Source organism: Nerophis ophidion, linkage group LG18, assembly GCF_033978795.1.
Source record: "Nerophis ophidion isolate RoL-2023_Sa linkage group LG18, RoL_Noph_v1.0, whole genome shotgun sequence".
In the NCBI taxonomy this organism is placed as follows: Eukaryota; Metazoa; Chordata; class Actinopteri; order Syngnathiformes; family Syngnathidae; genus Nerophis; species Nerophis ophidion.
In genome coordinates this window covers 10,302,959-10,325,042 of record NC_084628.1, presented here as the reverse complement: position 1 = coordinate 10,325,042, position 22,084 = coordinate 10,302,959, and the positions used below count along the sequence as shown (strand labels likewise).

General features: G+C 41.1%; 1 protein-coding gene across 2 annotated transcripts in view; it reads left to right on the top strand.

Moving 5' to 3' along the window:
- kcnj5 (potassium inwardly rectifying channel subfamily J member 5) overlaps positions 1 to 22,084 on the top strand; it is an 83,964-nt gene that overhangs the window by 10,800 nt on the left and 51,080 nt on the right. The window contains exon 1 of one of the 2 annotated variants that reach the window (XM_061878737.1): positions 1,087 to 1,179. The exons of the other annotated variant lie outside the window; for it this stretch is intronic. Within the exon in view, the coding sequence (XP_061734721.1) occupies positions 1,149 to 1,179 (31 nt within the window). The 5' untranslated portion in view covers positions 1,087 to 1,148. Of the gene's footprint in view, positions 1 to 1,086; positions 1,180 to 22,084 lie in introns of those variants that run through there. 2 annotated transcript variants of the gene reach the window in all.

Genomic DNA, 22,084 nt, shown 5'->3' with positions numbered 1-22,084 from the left:
CTTCCGCCCGATTGTAGCTGAGATAGGCGCCAGCGCCCCCCGCGACCCCAAAAGGGAATAAGCGGTAGAAGTGAAGTGAAGTGAATTATATTTATATAGCGCTTTTCTCTAGAGACTCAAAGCGCTTTTACATAGCGAAACCCAATATCTAAGTTACATTTAAACCAGTGTGGGTGGCACTGGGAGCAGGTGGGTAAAGTGTCTTGCTCAAGGACACAACGGCAGTGACTAGGATGGGGGAGGCGGGGATCGAACCTGGAACCCTCAAGTTGCTGGCACGGCCATTCCACCAACCGAGCTATACCGCCCAATTAGACTAGAAGAAATCATATTTCTGTTGTGGTTTTTTTTAGGTTTTTATAATTTGACTTTTTTAAATAATGCAAACAACCGACAAATCTGTAGAAATGCAAGAAAATGAGCACTCTTCGCCAAAACAAACAAGTAGTATTTTGTCTGGTTTTTACGCAGTTTCATTTACTAGAAATCACCTTTTTTTGCTCTTTTAGGTGCTTCAAATAAAAATAAAAAAAGAACCACAAAGTTACATTCAAAGTATTTAAACATTATCTTTTGGTCGAAGACTATCTTACATGTTCACGTTGTACTTTCTCGTTTTTTGGGGGGGGTTTTGCACAGAAAGTGGATGGATGGATGAACTTACATTCATATTTTCTTGAAGTAGTATTCAATAAATATATTTATAAAGGATTTTTGAATTGTTGCCATTTTTAGAATATTTTAAAAAAATCTCAAGTACCCCTTGGCATACCTTCAAGTACCCCCATTTGAGAACCACTGCATTAGACACCCACAATGCACTGCATGTCCGTAGAATGAAATATTCCAGTGTATAAATTAACTTAAGGAGCTTTGAATGGTAATTTAAATTGGTCTTTTCACCTCTTATGCATATATTAAGAGGTTGAAATTGCTTATATAATTCAATCACCCCCATAGGGAAAGCGCTCATAAATCGACCAATGCAAATTGTACCGCACCTTCAATTCTACGCATGGAGATTTATAGTACAACCCACTCACTGATTCACCGGTAGTCTCACTACACTTAAATATTTCGGCTTGGGTGCACGCCATCCGTTTGGAATATCGCCGTGTGTTTTGTCTGCTGAGATTCTTGAGGACTGGATGAATTATGTTCTTATCTATGAGCAGCACGGTATGTCAGATCAAATTCTCTAACATTTTGTCCCGGGGCCAGTGAGGATAAAGATGAGTCTTTATCTGACTTAAATGTTAAACAATTCGCGAGGGGCACTTTTGTGAGAACAGGCAGACAATGGCGGGGATACTTTTGATGTTTCATGTTTATCTGATGAAGATAAAACATTCAGGTCAGGCCGGTTGAACCGCACCGCAAAGGAAAATTCCTCCAGTTGCTCCTGTGTAATTTAGTAAGTGAAATACTACCTAAAAAAATTACTTTAATTGGCCGCCAGTAAAAAAGGCCAATAAAAGGAGTCCCTAATAAAACTGTGCCAACATTATTACAGTGGTTCTCAACCTTTTTTCAGTGATGAACATTTTTTTTAATTCAAGTATCACCTAATCAGAGCAAAGCATTTTTAGTTGGAAAAAAAAGAGATAAAGAAGTAAAATACAGCACTAAGTCATCAGTTTCTGATTTATTAAATTGTATAACAGTGCAAAATATTGCTCATTTGTAGTGGTCTTTCTTGAACTATTTGGAAAAAAAGGTATAAAAATAACTAAAAAACTTGTTCAAAAATAAACAAGTGATTTAATTATAAATAAAGATTTCTACACATAGAAGTAATCATCAACTTAAAGTGCTCTCTTTGGGGATTGTAATAGAGATCCATCTGGATTCATGAACTTAATTCTAAACATTTTTTCACAAAAAAAGAAATCTTTAACATCAATATTTATGGAACATGTCCACAAAAAATCTATCTGTCAACACTGAATATTGCATTTTTGCATTTCTTTTCACAGTTTATGAACTTACATTCATATTTTCTTGAAGTATTATTCAATAAATATATTTATAAAGGATTTTTGAATTGTTGCTATTTTTAGAGTATTTTCAAAACATCTCACGTACCCCTTGGCATACCTTCAAGTACCCCCAGGTGTACGCGTACCCCCATTTGAGAACCACTGCACTATTACACTACCTACATCTTGATTGCTGCGATATGAAGACAAATTGTCGTGGCAAACAGAGCGCAAGTCCCCCAATACATTATTCTATCTAAATTATACCTTCTTTTGAGCATGGAAAAAAAAAAAAAAAGACACTGCTAATAACTGCAGAGCCATTAAGATGTGGGAAGCGAGCACATTCAGTCCTACTTCACATCTGGGAGGATTTTTTTTCCTTTTTTTCCATGTTTCACGTAAGCATCCAGCGAGCGTAAGCTTTTTTTTTTTTTTTTTTAACCCCAGGGGAAATACATCCCCATACATTTGCAGCTTATTAACACAGATGAAGGCGAGAGATAGAGGAACAAGGCGACGCCATTGAGTTTCGCCATGTATGATGTATTCTTTTATTGAAAAATTTTCTCCGCTATCAAGTGACCGCGGGCTCATGTGCGGAGCGATGACTCGCATTGGAACCTCATCTGAGAGGTGAAGCTTGTCATGGAAGTGCAAAGTTATAATCCCTTTTCATTCAGATTCATGAGCTGACTGCAGAGTCAGTAGCCTCCGAGAAGCTTCTTTCCAAGAGGAATATTTCAACCGACTAAAATCTATTGTTAAAGGGATCTATTTTAAACATTCCGATCCCCTATTTCAATGCCTGTGTCATTTTGTGCAAAAATAATGCTGCCTGAAGCGGTTGCGTGACTGCAGAAGTCCACATGGATGCAACTAGCTTGCGGAGACTGACACCATGTATACTTTAAGCCGGATAACTCATTAAACAAATAATTATTTAGCCTTAGCCCCGTTTCGGCCACACTAAATCATCGTTTAAAGTTCCCCTCCTTGGATAATTTTTGTACACGGGTAAGTGCGCCGTGTATTTCTTGAATCTCCGGCTCTTTGATTGATTGATTGATTGATTGATACTTTTATTAGTAGATTATAAATGGGTTAAATGGGTTGTACTCGTATAGCGCTTTTCTACCTTCAAGGTACTCAAAGCGCTTTGACACTACTTCCACATTTACCCATTCACACACACATTCACACACTGATGGAGGGAGCTGCCATGCAAGGCGCCAACCAGCACCCATCAGGAGCAAGGGTGAAGTGTCTTGCTCAGGACACAACGGACGTGACGAGGTTGGTACTAGGTGGGATTTGAACCAGGGACCCTCGGGTTGCGCACAGCCACTCTTCCACTGCGCCACGCCGTCCCTTACACAGTTCAGTACATATTCCGTACAATTGACCACTAATGGTAACACCCGAATGAGTTTTTCAAGTTGTTTAAGTCGGGGTCCACGTTATTCAATTCATGGTACTTAGCTTTGTATGGACTCATTGATCGTTTACAAACCGAGTTCGAAGAGTAGAAACGAATTTAGTACTTTTATACGTACCGACCGAAGTTTGTCGATACTATCAGCAGGGATGTACAGTCATGGTCAAAAGTTTACAAACACTTGTAAAGAACATAATGTCATGGCTGTCTTGAGTTTAAAATAATTTCTACAACTCTTTTTTTTATGTGATAGAGTGATTGGAGCACATACTTGTTGTCTGACATCACGTGGACACAGATAAGACTTTCCGGAGAAAAATTCTGTGGTCAAACGAAACAAAAAATTTGCTATTTGGCTACAATACCCAGCAATGTTTAGAGGAGAAAATGTGAGGCCTTTAATCCCAGGAACACCATGCCCACTGTCAAGCATGGTGGTGGTAGTATCATGCTCTGGGCCTATTTTGCTGCCGATGGAACTGGTGCTTTACAGAGAGTAAATGGGACAATGAAAGAGGAGGATTACCTCCAAATTCTTCAGGACAATTTAAAATCATCAGCCTGGAGGTTGGGTCTTGGGCGCAGTTGGGTGTTCCAACAGGACAATGACCCCAAACATGCGTCAAAAGTGATAAAGGAATGGCTAAGTCAGGCTAGAATGAAGGTCTTAGAATGGCCTTCCCAAAGTCCTGACTTAAACGTGTGGACAATGCTGAAGAAACAAGTCCATGTCAGAAAACCAACAAAATTCGCTGAACTGCACCAATTTTGTCAAGAGGAGTGGTCAAAAATTCAACCTGAAGCTTGTGGATGGCTACCAAAAACCGCCTTATTGCAGTGAAACTTGCCAAGGGACATGTAAGCAAAAATTAACAATGCTGTATGTATACTTTTGACCCAGCAGATTTACTCACATTCTCAGTAGACCCATAATAAATGTATGTGTAGACTGCAGTAAGACATGTGTAAACTGCAGTATGTGTGACACCAGTAAACAACACCAAAACTTTAAATGTTCCATTGAGAACATAGAACATATCACACGGCACTCAAAAATTTGTCAGAATATTTTAGTACAACTTTTGTGAGCTATTAAGCCGCACCGCTTGATGGATTTTCGGATCGTTCCGGCTACCATAGTCAGACGTACTATGCTTTGACATTCGAGTACTATTACAGTGCTTGTATAAGGATCCCAACATGGCACCTATTAGGGGACATATTATCTGGCGTCTTGTTTTGCGATATCATGCAAAAACAACTTTTCTTACCTTCTGGTACCTGCTGATCTGTATTTGGGATCTGCATAAGTCCTGAAAATGTACGCGAGTCCGTGGGGACGCCATAGTTAATAAGCTTTGTCTATTTCACTATCTTCTTGGTATGGGACATTTATCCTCCGCTGTTGCCATTTATAATAAAGTAGCCTAAAGTTCTTTCTTACATCTGTCAGTATGAGAGCGCTAAACACTCTTGGTGTAGTCCATCCATCCATTTTCTACCACTTGTCCCGTTCAGGGTTGCGGGGGGTGCTGGAGCCTATCTCAGCTGCATTCGGGCGGAACCTCGGTGTAGTGAGTTTACATAATTCAACCACAGAACTTTAGTTATCGGAGGTGTTCCAGTCGCTGCGATGAGGTGGCGACTTGTCCAGGGTGTACAACGCCTTCCGCCCTATGTGCAGCTGAGATAGGCTCCAGCACTCCCCCTCGACCCCAAAAGGGACAAGCAGTAAAAAATGGATGGACGGGTTCCAGTCGGACGGTTTTTCACGGGACACATTGCATTAGTGAGCCACTGATGAGAAGATGCTGCTTCGTTGTTGATTGAAGTAAAGTCTGAATGTCATTAAAACTGTTAGCTTCGTCCTTTGACACTTCTTTGACACTCGTCCTTGCACGCTACACCGCTGCAACAAAGATGACGGGGAGAAGAGGTTGCCGAAGGTGAGCCACGTAAATAAGACCTACCAACAAAACGGTGACCCTGAGGCAGATGTCAGAAAGCAACTTGAAGATGGTCTGTAAAACAATCTATGCAACATTTTGCCCAAATAACCACCATTACATGTTATGTAGACCACAAGGAAATGTTTCAACTTTAGAAAAAAAACATAATATGATCCAATTAATGGGCCTTATGTTGCAGTGTGCCTTTTGTATAAAAATAGACCTGAATAGACCCGCTCATCCGCAGTGCACATTATAATCCGGTGCGGCATATGGTCCGGAAAATATGGTAAGTACCATGATTAGTGCTTATATCGTATCGGATTAATACTGCTATCTGCCAACACTCAAAGTTCAAATTTCGGTATTGTATCGGAAATGAATAATCCATATTGGGATACCCCTAGTTGATATTGTGAAACTCTCAAAAGCACTCAACATAAATACATTGAAAAATGTCCAGTTAATACATGTCATCGGTATCAGATCTTATCAGAATTGGCAGCATCAACATCTCTAAGAGTAAATCCGATTTATGGAGTTTCGTGTGGCGTATGTATCAGAAAAATAAAGCCAAATTTGCAATTTTCAAAGTGTCATTTTGTGCAGCAAGAGTTCAAGAGCAAGCGTCCCCAAACACATTTAGTTAGGGCTGGGCAATATATCGATATTCTCCATATATCGCGGGTTTGTCTCTGTGCGATATAGAAAATTACAAACCCCGTTTGCATATGAGGTGGGAAATTGTGTTAGATTTAAATATAAATGGAATACAATGATTTGCAAATCATTTTCAACACATATTCAGTTGACTCTGCTAAAAAGACAACATATTTGATGTTAAAACTGATAAACATTTTTTGGGGGGCAAATAATCATTAACTTTAGAATTTGATGCCAGCAACACGTGACAAAGAAGGTGGGAAAGGTGGCCATAAATACTGATAAAGTTGAGGAATGCTCATCAAACACTTATTTGGAACATCCCACAGGTGTGCAGGCTAATTGGGAACAGGTGGGTGCCATGATTGGGTATAAAAACAGCTTCCATGAAATGCTAAGTCATTCACAAACAAGGATGGGGCGAGGGTCACCAATTTGTAAGCAAATTGTCGAACAGTTTTAGAACAACATTTCTCAACGAGCTATTGCAAGAAATTTAGGGATTTTACCATCTACGGTCCGTAATATCATCAAAAGGTTCAGAGAATCTGGAGAAATCGCTGCACGTAAGCGAGGATATTACGGACCTTTGATCCCTCAGGCGGTACTGCATCAAAAACCGACATCAGTGTGTGAAGGATATCACCACATGGGCACAGGAACACTTCATAAAACCACTGTCAGTAACTACAGTTGGTCGTTACATCTGTAAGTGCAACTTAAAACTCTACTATGCAAAGCGAAAGCCATTTATCAACAACAGAAAGGAATGCCACCGGCTTCACTGGGCCCGAGCTCATCTAAGATGGACTGATGCAAAGTGGAAAAGTGTTCTGTGGTCTGACGTGTCCACATTTCAAATATATTTGTAAACTGTGGACGTGGTGTCCTCCGGAACAAAGAGGAAAATAACCATCCGGATTGTTATAGGTGCAAAGTTCAAAAGCCAGCATCTGTGATGGTATGGGGGTGTATTAGTGCCCAAGGCATAGGTAACTTACACATCTGTGAAGGCAACGTTAATGCTGAATGGTCCATACAGGTTTTGGAGTAACATATATTGTCATCCAAGCAACGTTATCATGAATGCCCCTGCTTATTTCAGCAAAACAATGCCAAGCCACGTGTTACAACAGCGTGGCTTCGTAGTCAAAGAGTGCAGGTACTTTCCTGGCCCGCCTACAGTCCAGACATGTCTCCCATTGAAAATGTGTGGCGCATTATGAAGGGTAAAATACGACAACAAAACCCCCGACTGCTGAACAACTTAAGCTGTACATCAAGCAAGAACTGTAAAGAATTCCACTTTCAAAGCTTCAACAAATAGTTTCCTTAGTTCCCAAACGTTTATTGAGTGTTGTTCAAAGAAAAGGTGATGTAACACAGTGGTGAACATGCCCTTTCCCAACTACTTTGGCACGTGTTGCAGCCATGAAATTCTAAGTTAATTATTATTTGCAAAAAAAAAATAAAGTTTATGAGTTTGAACATCAAATATCTTGTCTTTGTAGTGCATTCAACTGAATATGGGTTGAAAAGGATTTGCAAATATTGGTATTCCGTTTATATTTACATCTAACACAATTTCCCAACTCATATGGAAACGGGGTTTGTACAAAATCGTGATATTCGGGTATACGTTCATACGCAGTTGCTTTTAGCTGCGGGCATTACACAGGCGTTTCTTGCTCTTTCTTGTCTCTCCTTCGCACAGAGACATAAAACAAGCGCACCTTCTTACATACGTCACATGCAATAGCATACGCTCTCGCCGGGCAGAGAGGCAGCCAAAAAGGTAACGTTGGCTGTGGTGCTATTGGTGCGATGCGAGTGGTAATAAGAGAGAAAGAAGGTGCGAATCTGGTAACAAATAAAGGAAGAATCACTTCCCAAGAAAAACAGCACAAGGTCAATTGTCTGGCGGTGGTTTGGCTTCAAGCGGGAAGATGTCGAACAAGAATGCGGCAAAAGCGTTGCTACAAAAAGCAGCACCACTACTAATTTGTAGCATTATTTGAAAAGTCACCCACTAGAGAATGAAGAGTGTTTGAAACTCAGCATTGTCAACATCTCCATTCGGTGCCACAGCCAATAAATGCCGAAGCAACCATTTCCACATCAACAGTGTATGAAAAAAATAGTCAACAACAGAATGAGATAACGTCCGCAGGAACCTACCACATAGGGAATGACATCCACTATTGGATTTCCTGAAATATCTTGTGTGACATCATGCACAAAATGCAAAGACATGCACCTGGGGATAGGTTGATTGGCAACACTAAATTGGCCCTAGTGTGTGAATGTGAGTGTGAATGTTGTCTGTCTGTCTGTGTTGGCCCTGCGATGAGGTGGCGACTTGTCCAGGGTGTACCCCGCCTTCCGCCCGATTGTAGCTGAGATACATACCAGCGCCCCGCGCGACCCCAAAAGGAATAACCGGTAAAAAAATGGATGAATGGATGGCTAGTTTTAAACTATTGTAGTGGCGTTCTGTACAAAAAGTGCACTTCAATTTCAGTGTTTTGATATGTCATCTTAGTGACATCATGCACAAAAATGCGTTCATAGCTTGTTTTAAAATGTCTCTGACAATCTTGCACACTTTGTTTTGAAAATGACATGAATATTTGTGCCACTGCTTAATAAATGTTTGATAAATAGAGTTTTGGTAAATAGACTTAGTTGTGATTTCCCTCTCGGCATGGAAATTTAAAATAAGAATATATTTATGCAGTATGAACAAAAATGTTTTAATGTAGACACATAGAATCATCATACTGTTGTGATTATATGTATCCAGTGTTCATTCAAGGCTAAGGCAAAATATGGAGATACTGTATATATCGTGGATCGTGACTATGCCTAAAAATATCGAGATATTAATAAAAGGCCATATCGCCCAGCCATACACATAGTCCACTTAAATCCTTTGTTTGTCCATCATTCTCTAAAGCAGGGGTGCCCATTACGTCGATCGCGATCGACTGGTCGATCTCGGAGGGTGTGTCAGTCGATCTCAAGCCAGGCATTAAAAAATAGACATAAAAATGAGCAATCATCAATGATACCAAGACTTCACTTTCGTCAGTTGTTTGACATTCTCGGCACCCGAGGATCTTGTGCGATGACGCTGGCTGCTGCGAGCTCATATTTAAGAAAAAAATCAATAACAGGGCGGACGCAGAGAAACACATTTTATTTCTAGAGACTCCGTACCTACTGTCAAAACTCTAAAGACCGACTGCACAGTTCCTGTCTTCACCATAAAAGACCTGTTTCATCCTGCCTGTGCTAACAAAATAAGAGTCTCAGAAAGCTAGCGTGCACAAGCTAGCAAGCTACGGAGTTTGATGCCAATGTATTTCTCCCCCGCCCTCAGCGACCGCTTTCTCACTTGCTTGCCCACCCGCACACTCACTGACGTCACTCACCTGCTGCCAGACATTAAAGGGCCACACACATATGCTACTCTCATAACAAAGTGTTTAAAAACGAGTATGCAAGTTGGACAAATGAGATGCCAAATCCAACCATTTTCATGTGGTATTGGACAGAAAGGAGGACTTTTTTTTTTCTTCCATTTGAAAATGCGGACGTTATCAGCACCACTGTCTAATTCCAATCAATGCAAGTCATCAGAATCAAATACACCAACTTATATTCTTGTCTTCATGAAAGAAATGAATCTATGTGTGTTAAACATGCTTGTATTATCATTAAACACCATTAACTTGTTAACAAAAATGTCTCTTTCATAAATAAATAAATATAAATTATAAATATGAATGAGGTAGATCTCCTCGACTTGGTCAATTGAAAAGTAGCTCGCCTGCAGAAAAAGTGTGAGCGCCCCTGCTCTAAAGCTACATGAGGCCTGCAACACTTTGAAGCTAAGATGCAACCCCTTAATCACGGCAAGTGTCCGACACCACTGGCGGATAAGAAAAATCTCCCCCCACTCTTCATGTGTATCTTCCCACCCCATCGCTCACACTTTTGCCGACGTAGTTTAAGAGGGTGATGTGTGGTTGCAGAAGGTGTTAACTTTGTAAACCAGTCAAGTTCCACTCCGCAACATGTCTGAGCCTTAAAGGGCAACTGCACTTTTTTTTTGGAATATTGCCTATCATTAAGGTTGCAAAGGGGTGGACTGTACCCCGATACCGCTCCAGAGGGTTGGTGGGTTGTTATTGCAGTGAACAGGCTCTCCAGTTGTGTGGAATACAGTTAACCAGTTTAGAGTGAACAAATGCAACGCGATGAAGTTTGTGAACGCTTTATTTTTTGCCTTTCTTATCGCTGTTTTTTCACTTCCATTTCAGTCATTTTTGTTTAGAAGTCTGAATGAAGTCGCATTCTCCATTGCATTAGTTTCCTTGTTGAATAAATCTCTTGTTTTTTTCTCCCATGGATACACTTCAAAATGTTCTGTTCTTTTATATTTGAAGCAAATCCAGTATCCTCGTAATAAAGAGTTTTGATTGAATGGTATCTGCTTCAGGGGTCTCCAGCTGCACACACCCACTCGAGAGATCTGGTTTTCAATCGAATAATCCAGGTGTTTTAGTGTGGGGGGGGAGCGTTTCCACAGAGTATTTCCAGATTGGCCAGCCCGAAATGCGGGTGTCAGGGACAGACGCGGAATGAGATTTTTACAACAAAGTACTATCAATCAATCAATCAATGTTTACTTATATAGCCCTAAATCACTAGTGTCTCAAAGGGCTGCACAAACCACTACGACATCCTCGGTAGGCCCACATAAGGGCAAGGAAAACTCACACCCAGTGGGACGTCGGTGACAATGATGACTATGAGAACCTTGGAGAGGAGGAAAGCAATGGATGTCGAGCGGGTCCAACATGATACTGTGAAAGTTCAATCCATAATGGATCCAACACAGTCGCGAGAGTCCAGTCCAAAGCGGATCCAACACAGCAGCGAGAGTCCCGTTCACAGCGGAGCCAGCAGGAAACCATCCCAAGCGGAGGCGGATCAGCAGCGCAGAGATGTCCCCAGCCGATACACAGGCAATCAGTACATGGCCACCGGATCGGACCGGACCCCCTCCACAAGGGAGAGTGGGACATAGAAGAAAAAGAAAAGAAACGGCAGATCAACTGGTCTAAAAAGGGAGTCTATTTAAAGGCTAGAGTATACAACTGAGTTTTAAGGTGAGACTTAAATGCTTCTACTGAGGTGGCATCTCGAACTGTTACCGGGAGGGCATTCCAGAGTACTGGAGCCCGAACGGAAAACGCTCTATAGCCCTGATACATCAGTGATACACCCTGATACATCAATCTGATACATCACTAAAGCTTAGTGATGTATCAGATTGTAGGTGGGGTGTTTTTTTTTAGCCTTCACGTTCACATTTTGCTGTGTTTGTTGCATTGTTTTTGAGTGTTGCTTCATTGTAAAATGTCAATCGAGAGAGGGTGTGACATTGATATGTTGTCAATATTCAGTGTTTCATTGTTCATAGTTAATACTGTAAATCCCACATTCTTTATTTTCATGTACATTCTGGGTGTCTCAATCAGTAAAAGTAATGGTAAATTCAATTCTGTTTAAGGCGGTCTGTCATAAAGTTTTTAGCTTTCAATCAGACATTATTGGGAGGTTTTGTATGGGTGTTCCTAAAAATCAGCAATACCGGCCCCCAGACATATTTTTCTCTCTAAATGTGGCACCCCCGAGGCAAAGTAATTGCCCAGGCCTGCTCTTGATAATGTCGTAGCAGTGTAAGTGTCTCTGTGAGCAAAGCAATATGTTACTATGGTAGAAAAAACAGTTCCTCTGTGTTTTGATTGATTGATTGAGACTTATTAGTAGATTGCACAGTACAGTACATATTCCGTACAATTGACCACTAAATGGTAACACCCGAATAAGTTTTTTAACTTGTTTAAGTCGGGGTCTACGTTAATCAATTTACGTTCACTCCTATAAAAACAATGTTGCCAAGGCTTGGTTATTACGCAGGATATGGAATGTAAATTAGATTCTGTTAGTGGTGTTTGGATGCATTTTAGAGTATCTTAGAGGTACAATGGACTTCTTCCATTTGTAACATTGCTAGCCATCTAGAACAAGACCATTGTAACTAGAGATGTCCGATAATATTGGGCTGCTGATAATGCTTTAAAATGTAATATCGGAAATTATCGGTATCGTTTTCAAAAAGTAAAATTGAAGGCTTTTTAAAACGCCGCTGTACGGCGTGGAACAGAGCGCCAAAACCTTAGAGGCACTGCCTTTACGTGCCGGCCCAATCACATAATATCTTCGGCTTTTCACACACACAAGTGAATGCAAGTCATACTTGGTCAACAGCCATACATGTCACACTGAGGGTGGCCGTATAAATAACTTTAACACTGTTACAAATATGCACACCAAACAAGAATGACAAACACATTTCGGGAGAACATCCGCACCGTAACACAACATAAACACAACAGAACAAATACCCAGAACCCCTTGCAGCACTAACTCTTCCGGGACGCTACAATATACACCCCACGCTACCCCCACCAAAAACACCACCCACCTCAACCTCCTCATGCTCTCTCAGGGAGAGCATGTCCCAAATTCCAAGCTGCTGTTTTGAAGTATGTTATAAAAAAATTGTGCACTTTGTGACGTCAATCATAAATATAGCAGTGCCATGTTGGCATTTTTCCATAACTTGAGTTGATTTATTTTGGGAAACTTTGGTACATTGTTTAATGCATCCAGCGGGGCATCACAAAAAAATTAGACGCAATAATGTGTTAATTCCATGACTGTATATATCGGTATTAGTTATCGGAATTGGTAATTAAGAGATGGATGATATCGGAATATCGGCAAAAAAGCCATTATTGGACATCTGAAATCAAAATTCAGCCCGAGATGCCGTTATTTAGACAACACATTTAGACAATTGGGCTACGTTCACACTGCATGGTCTGATGTCCAATTGAGATGGTTTTTTTTGTTGTTGAGTTCAATCTTTTTATGTGTCACATTACAAAAACAAATGTGATTTCTACTGTGAATGCAACCTGACCTGTATGCAGACATGACATGACGTCGCAAACACTGAAGTGTTTACCGAAGTAAACATGTATTCCACTCTAGTTGGTCTGATTACTGGTGCATTTGACTACTGGTGTAGATATCGGTATCGGTTCATATCGGAATCGGTAATTAGGAGTTGGACAATATCGGAATATCGGATATACAATAGGCAAAATTACAACAACAAAAACAACATACATTTGTAGATGAGTGACACACCTGCAACTTTGCAGGTACTTTCCCTTAAAGCAGGCCTGGGCAATTATTTTGAGTCGGGGGCCAAATTTTGAGAATAAAATGTGTCTGGGGGCCGGTATTGAATGCTAATAACGTCAAGACTGATCGCCTTAAAAGCAGTATGGAATTTCACATTTTTTTTACTGAATGAGACACCCAGAATGTACATGAAAACAAAGAATGTGGGATTTACAATGTTAACTATGAACGATAAAAAACTAAATATTGACAACATATGAAAGTTGCACTCCCTCTCCATCCACATATACAAACACAGCAAAATATGATCGCAAAGGGTAAAAAACAAAAACAAAACAGCTACTATCTGATACATCACTAAGCTTTTGATCAGGGGTCGGGAACCTTTTTGACTGAGAAAGCCATGAAAGCCAAAGATTTTAAAATGTATTTCCGTGAGAGCCATATCATATTTTTTAACACTGAATACAACTAAATCAGGGGTGTCCAAACTTTATCCACTGAGGGCCGCACAGTGTAAAATCAAAGCAAGTGGGGGCCATTTCAATATTTTTTACTTTAAAAAACAATACAATATATGTATAAAAAATATATACATTTCGGCCTCCACTCAGGCTTGATCTCAGGGACCCCAAACGGTTTTGGTCAGAAAAATATAAAAAATGTGTCATTATTCAGTATTATTTTTGTATTATTATTCCAGTTTTAAATCTCTAGATCAACATTAGGTCTATCTGTCAATATAATGATTTTAAAGATTTAAGTTGTATGCTCTTTTTGTCACAAAAAAAACCGGTTTTTATTATGGAAAAAACACAAAATATGCAATATTTTCACCCAATAATTTTTTTAAGTGGAATATTTGAGATTATATAATAATTGGAGAATTAAAAAAGTCAATACATGATAACACCATTGATTTTAATTAATTATAAGTTTTTGAGCAATGACATTAAAAAAAAAAAATCACACTAAAATTATTGGGGACCCAAAAGGGTCCTACTCATTAAAGTGTTAGAAAATAAATAATACTTTTTTTTACCGTTTACTTTTAACAAAATATTCTCGAGATCAACTTCAGATCCATGCGTCAATTATGAGTTTTATTGTTGTTTATGTTTTTGCTCAGTTTTTTATATAGCAAACCCAAAATATGTTACATTTTCCCCCAAAAAATATCTCAAAATAGAATATTTACCGGGACGTAATTGGAGCCTTGAATAGGTCAATAATTCATAATGACATTTTGATTCATTATTTTATTTTAAAGAAAGAAACAGCCTGCATGGCAGCTTTGTGTTACTAGAGTAAACATTGCAACATTGTATTGTTACATTTCACCCGTTTGCTCCTTTATATCACTTTTTACGTTTTAAAAAATTTTCAATCGTATTTTTCAAATGTGACGTGGGGCCGTTAAAAAATTACCTGTGAGCCGCAAATGGCCCCGGGGCCGCACTTTGGACACCCCTGAACTAAATGCATGCATTTTTAATTAATAACATTTTTAGAGTACAATAAGTCTCTTATTATTTTTAATAACATTTTTATTCTGACGCTAACCAATAATACATAAAATACTTCTTATAAATAATGCAACTTCTTCAACAGGTGCGGTAAAAAATGGATGGATGGATTCAAATGCATGAGAATGTTTTATATTTTGAACGTTATTTTTAACACTGATTACCAGCAAAATTATTCATTACTTATTGTGTTAGCAATGGTTTAAAAACATCTGAATTGCTATCACTGCCCTCGACTTTTTTATTTTTTCTAGGCCTTCACTCTAAATTTCCTCATCCACGAATCTTTCATCATCGCTCAAATTAATGGGGAAATTGTCGCTTTCTCGGTCCGAATAGCTCAGGCTGCTGCTGGCTACGATTGTAAACAATGTGAGGATGTGAGGAGCCCTACAACCAGTGACATCACGCGCACATCGTCTGCTACTTCTGGTAAAGGCAAGCCTTTTTTATTAGCGACCTAAAGTTGCGAACTTTATCGTCGATTTCTACTAAATCCTTTCAGCAAAAATATGGCAATATCGCGAAATGATCAAGTATGACGTATGATGTGATCCTGATGGCTTCATCTGACCGGGATCTTCAGCTCTTACTGGATCGGTTCGCAGCCGAGTGTGAAGTGACCGGAATGAGAATCAGCACCTCCAAGTCCGAGTCCATGGTTCTCGCCCGGAAAAGGGTGGAATGCCATCTCCGGGTTGGTGAGGAGACCCTGCCCCAAGTGGAGGAGTTCAAGTACCTAGGAGTCTTGTTCACGAGTGGGGGAAGAGTGGATCGTGAGATCGACAGGCGGATCGGTGCGGCGTCTTCAGTAATGCGGACGTTGTACCGATCTGTTGTGGTGAAGAAGGAGCTGAGCCGGAAGGGAAAGCTCTCAATTTACCGGTCGATCTACGTTCCCATCCTCACCGTTGGTCATGAGCTTTGGGTCATGACCGAAAGGATAAGATCACGGGTACGAGCGGCCGAAATGAGTTTCCTCCGCCGTGTGGCGGGGCTCTCCCTTAGAGATAGGGTGAGAAGCTCTGCCATCCGGGAGGAACTCAAAGTAAAGCCGCTGCTCCTCCACATCGAGAGGAGCCAGATGAGGTGGTTCGGGCATCTGGTCAGGATGCCACCCGAACGCCTCCCTAGGGAGGTGTTTAGGGCACGTCCAACCGGTAGGAGGCCACGAGGAAGACCCAGGACACGTTGGGAAGACTATGTCTCCCGGCTGGCGTGGGAACGCCTCGGGATCCCCCGGGAAGAGCTAGACGAAGTGGCTGGGGAGAGGGAAGTCTGGGCTTCCCTGCTTAGGTTGTTGCCCCCGTGACCCGACCTCGGATAAGCGGAAGAAGATGGATGGATGGATGGATCAAGTATGACACATAGAATGGACCTGCTATCCCCGTTTAAATAAGAAAATCTCATTTCAGTAGGCCTTTAAAGATAAAAAAAAAAAATGTAAATATTAGGTAATGTCTAGCGGGCCAGATTCAAAAGCTTAACGGGCCACATGTGACTCCCGGGCCTTAATTTGCCCAGGTCTGATTTAAAGGGTGCAAGGACAGTAAAGTAGGGAATGAATAAAGGACAGAAGCAGAGTGATTGACAGAGTTGGACATGTCATTAGGGAAATTGTTGCTCCACTGTGAGAGGGACGTCTCAGTGCAGCAGTGTCACTCCGGAGAAGGTCACCCATGAGAAGGGCACAACTTGATACACTCGGCTCACTATCGGACACAATGGGAAAACGGGCAGGGGAGGGTTGGCATGAACTTTGTATATGCGAGTCTGCGAGTGTGTATATCAGTGTTGGTGCAGCCTGGAGCCAAACAAGCCGGGGACGTTTTTAGACATTTGACCCAGCCGACCTGGAAGTGTCATAAGTGAGCAGAGATAGGGAGGAGGCGGTGTTATTTTATGCCACCATAATCGGGACACTAGCAGTGACAATAACTCTTTGCTTTTACTGTGAGTAGCAGAGACACGAGATAAGCTTTGACGTTTGATTCAATCTTAAGATTCAAGTTCTTTACTCCCTCCGAGCAGGATTTTTTATTTTTTTTTATCCTCCGCATTTGATGATCCAAGACAAAATTGTGATGTATGACTCGTAAAGCCTACGGATGAGCAACCGCTAATAGTCACATTTGTATTCTCAGCCAGTGCTGAGTTTGCATTGCCCTACTGCCATGATATGCTTTGTGGCAGAAAATATGAATGCACAATTGTTCTACAAATATACAATTTAGATAAATGATGTGTTTGTTAGATTAATGCGGCATGCACGATCAGCAAAATAAAAGTCCAGTTTTACACAACATAATGTTGGAGAAATTGTGGCACATACAGCAAATACAACAATTAATATAACTCTAATATACATATATATTTTAGTCAGTGTTATGGAGACAAAACAATATAAATGAAACTCGGATATAATTTAGAGTAGTCAGTGTACAGCAGTATACACTATATTACCAAAAGTATTTGGCCACCCATCCAAATGATGAGAATCAGGTGTCCTAATCACTTGGCCCAGCCACAGGTGTATAAAATCAAGCACATTGAGACATTTGTGAAAGAATGGGCCGCTCTCAGGAGCTCAGTCACAGGATGCCACCTGTGTGACAAATTCAGTCGTGAAATTTCCTCGCTCCTAAATATTCCAAAGTTAACTGCCGCCTTATTATAAAAAATGGGAGCATTTGGGAACAACAGCAACCCAGCCACCAAGTGGTAGTAGGCCACATAAACTGACAGGGGTCAGCAGATGCTGAAGCGCATAGTGCAAAGAGGTTGAAATTTAGTGGAGGAGGAATTATGATGTGGGGTTGTTTTTCAGGAATTGGGCTTGGCCCCTTAGTTCCACTGAAAAGAACTTTGAATGCTCCAGGACACCAAAACTTTTTGAACATTTCCATGCTCCCAACCTTGTGGGAACAATTTGGAGCAGGCCCCTTCGTCCTCCAACATGACTGTGCACCAGCGCACAAAGCAAGGTCCATAAAGACATGGATGACAGAGTCTGGTGTGGATGAACTTGACTGGCCTGCACAGAGTCCTGACCTGAACCCGATAGAACAGTGGTCCCCAACCTTTGCAACCTTTTTGTATCCGCGGACCGGTCAACGCCTAATAATTTGTCCCGCGGCCCGGGTGGGGGGGGGGGGTCCTTTTTTTTTTTTTTGTCATATAAAAGGGACGTTTTTGTCATGAAAAGGGGAGGTTTTTGTGGTTGGTGCACTAATTGTAAGTTCAGATTGGGTTTTTTATGTTCATTTAATAAAAACAATTTTTTTATTTTTATAAAAATGAATAAAAAATGCATCTGCGGCTCGGTACCAATCGGGCCACGGCCCTGTGGTTGGGGACCACTGCGATAGAACACCTTTGGGATGAATTAGAACGGAGACTGAGAGCCAGGCCTTCTTGACCAACATCAGTGTGTGACCTCACCAATACGTTTTTGGAAGAATGGTCGAAAATTCCTATAAACACACTCCGCAACCTTGTGGACAGCCTTACCAGAATTGTTGAATCTGTAATAGCTGCATATTGAACCCTATGGGTTAGGAATGGGATGGCACTTCAAGTTCATATGTGAGTCAAGGCAGGTGGTCAAATACTTTTGGTAATATAGTGTAGATTGACTATACACTGAAAATGATTGAAGTTAGTACTAAGATAGTTGTGTCTTGCTTACAGTCAAGCAGGGTGGCAGCATGTCATTGGGGATGCATGAGTGCTGCCTTCATTAGGGAGATGTGGTTCATTACCAGAAAACAAGAATTTCAACTATGGCTGGGCGATATATAGAATATACTCCATATATTGCGGGTTTGTCTCTGTGCGATATAGAAAATGACTATAGCGTGATACGTTCTCACGCAGTTGTTTTTAGCTGAGGGCATTACACTACAGGCTCTTCTCACTCTTTGTTGTCTCTCCTGACAGAGAGATAAAACCAGCGCACCTTCTAACGTACGTCACATATTGTCACGCGTGCAACGTCATTGGCTCTCGCGGAGCAGAGAGGTAGCAATATGGGTAACGTTAGCTGTGGTGCTAACGGTGCGGTGCGAGTGGTAATAAGAGATAGAAATGTGCCAATCTGGTAACAAATGAAGGAATAACTTATTCCCAGGAAAAACAGCAGGGGGTCCATCGTCTGGTGGTGGTTTGACTTCAAGCAGAAATATGTCAAACAGATATCTGTAATATGTAAAGTACGCGGCAAAAGCTACCACGAGTTGCAGCACTGCTGGGGCGGTGTAGCTCAGTTGGTAGAGCGGCCGTGCCAGCAACTTAAGGGTTGCAGGTTCGATACCCACTTCCGCCATCCTAGTCATTGCCGTTGTGTCCTTGGGCAAGACACTTTACCCACCTGCTCCCAGTGCCACCCACACTGGTTTAAATGTAAAAATTAGATATTGGGTTTCACTCTGTAAAGCGCTTTGAGTCACTAGAGAAAGAGCGCTATATAAATATAACTCACTTCACTGCTAATTTGTACCATTATTTGAAAAGTCACGCGCGGGAGAATGAAGAATGCTTGAAACTCTGCATGTCAACATCTACGGTGGCTGCCGCACCCAAAAAATGCCGAGGCAAACATTTCCTAATCAACACCGTATGAAAAAAAAATAGTCAACAAGAGAAGGAGATAACATACGCAGGAACCTACCACAGAGTGATGGACATACACTATTTGATTTCCTCTTATGCGGCTAATTTCTATTTGACAGTTATTGACATATCTTGTGTGACATCATGCACAAAAGTGCACTTTATTTATTGTAAACTTTTGTTGTGGTGTTCTGTACAAAAAGTACACTTTAATTTAGTGTTGTTTTGATAGGTCATCTTAGTGACATCATGCACAAAAGTGCAGTGAGAGCTTGTTTTAAAATGTCTCTGACAATCGTGCACTTTCTGTTTTGGAAATGACATGAATGTTTGTGCCACTGCTTAATAACTGTTTAATAAATACAGTTTTGGTCAATTTACTTAGTTGTGATTTCCCTCTCTGCATGAAAGTTTAAAATAAGAATATATTAATGAAGTATGAAGAAGAATGTTTTAATATAGACACATAGAATCATCATACTGCTGTGATTATATGTATCAAGTGTTCATTCAAGACTACGGCAAAATATGGAGATATATATCGAGTATCGTGACATGGCCTAAAAATATCGAGATATTAATAAAAGGCCATATCGCCCAGCCCTAATTTCAACATGAAATTGTTGAGAAATGCATAATGCCAACTGGGCCGCACGTCTGTTTTTTTAATATGATGAGCCCGAACACACCTCCATGATGATGAAGTGCCTTGCTGAAATAGCTGAATGTGAAATAATGGAATGGCCAAGTATGTTTCATGCAGACTTGCGGAGGGAAGGTGGAGGACAGTAACAATGTGTCATCAAGTGATGTCACCACGGAGGTTTCCAGCACCAAGGCCACACAATGGTGTGCACACTAAATATGTGGGCAATTCGAGGAGTACTCACTTCTGTTGCCAGCTATATAGAGAATAATGGTTGTGTGTTGACTTGTTTGTTGGGTATTTTATATGTAGTGCTTTCTAAGCTGTGTACTGACTACTGTAAACATAGTTTTTTCTATCTAATGGCTAGTGAGTGAGACAACTGACGGTCGGATCTTACGGGGTTCCTTGTGGCATTCGCTACACCAAATATCGGTGTTGAAGTATAAGCATCTCGTAACTCAAATTTTAGCATGAAAATTAAAGTAGTACACAGAACAAGAATTATGATGAACATCTTCAACCCTTTTGTATGGAGACAAAGATTATTTATTTAATATTTGATTTGTTTGCTTACTATGGTATATTATTTATTTATTATTTATCCGTTCACTGCTATGTTACAGAGAACAAGGAAATTGGATGAAATTGCTATGGTATGAAAAGGGGTAGGATTAAATAAGCTCTGCTTCTTCCTACTCCTTTTTGGACGTGCTGTTATCAAACAACTGGAATTGTGCGACGCATTAAATTGTATCTGGGCTTCACGGTGGCAGAGGGGTTAGTGCGTCTGCCTCACAATACGAAGTTCCTGCAGTCCTGGGTTCAAATCCAGGCTCGGGATCTTTCTGTGTGGAGTTTGCATGTTCTCCCCGTGAATGCGTGGGTTCCCTCCGGGTACTCCGGCTTCCTCCCACTTCCAAAGACATGCACCTGGGGATAGGTTGATTGGCAACACTAAATTGGCCCTAGTGTGTGAATGTGAGTGTGAATGTTGTCTGTCTATCTGTGTTGGCCCTGCGATGAGGTGGCGACTTGTCCAGGGTGTACCCTGCCTTCCGCCCGATTGTAGCTGAGATTGGCGCCAGCGCCCCCCGCCACCCCGAAAGGGAATAAGCGGTAGAAAATGGATGGATGGAAGGAAATTGGATGAAATTGCTATGGTATGAAAATGGGGTAGGATTAAATAAGCTCTGCTTCTTCCTACTCCTTTTTGGACGTGCTGTTATGAAACAACTGGAATTGTGCGACGCATTAAATTGTATCTGTGGAGGGGGGCGTGGCCTGCGGGCCTGCAGCAAAGCTGGGTGTGCCAGGACCGGCTTCGAAATCAGCGACAGGTGCGTAGACGGCCCACCTGGGCCTGCTTATCTAATCCCCTGTCGCTATGTTAAAAAGGCATCAGCCGGGAGGAGAGAGTTGTCGGAGCTGGAGTGAGAGCGAGAGTGTGACGAAGACGGACAGAAAAAGACGATCGCTGAAAAGCAACCTGTTGAGAGAAGAAAATAAAACTGTATTGGAACCCTGATCCGGGCTCTCATGGCGTTGAATGGTGGTCCGAAGAACCCCCTGAAGGGCAACTTCCACAGTGTCGTATGCATGTTCGAAATAAACTGAAACTGAACTGGAGGCAAAAAATAATCTGCAGAGAGACGGCGCATATCTCCGAAAATTCATAAGGTGGGGCACTCGTAAGCCACTGTAGTTGTGTTGTTCTACAAAATTTAAGCTATATTGGCAGTTAAGTCACAATTTTAGGGCCGGATCAATGAAATGTTTTATTAAAACACATGTAAACTTGATAGAACATAAAGCTGATCTACTAAGCATGTGCGAAGAAGTGCAAAATAGAGAGCGCACACCTTTTAGAGTGCCTCTTTTAAAAACCTCTAAAAGGCATAGTGGCCACGTGCGTGGACAGCACCTTTCAGCTCTTATTTCCAAAATTGTGTACACTACTGAATTGGGGTCTCATGGCCGCTTAT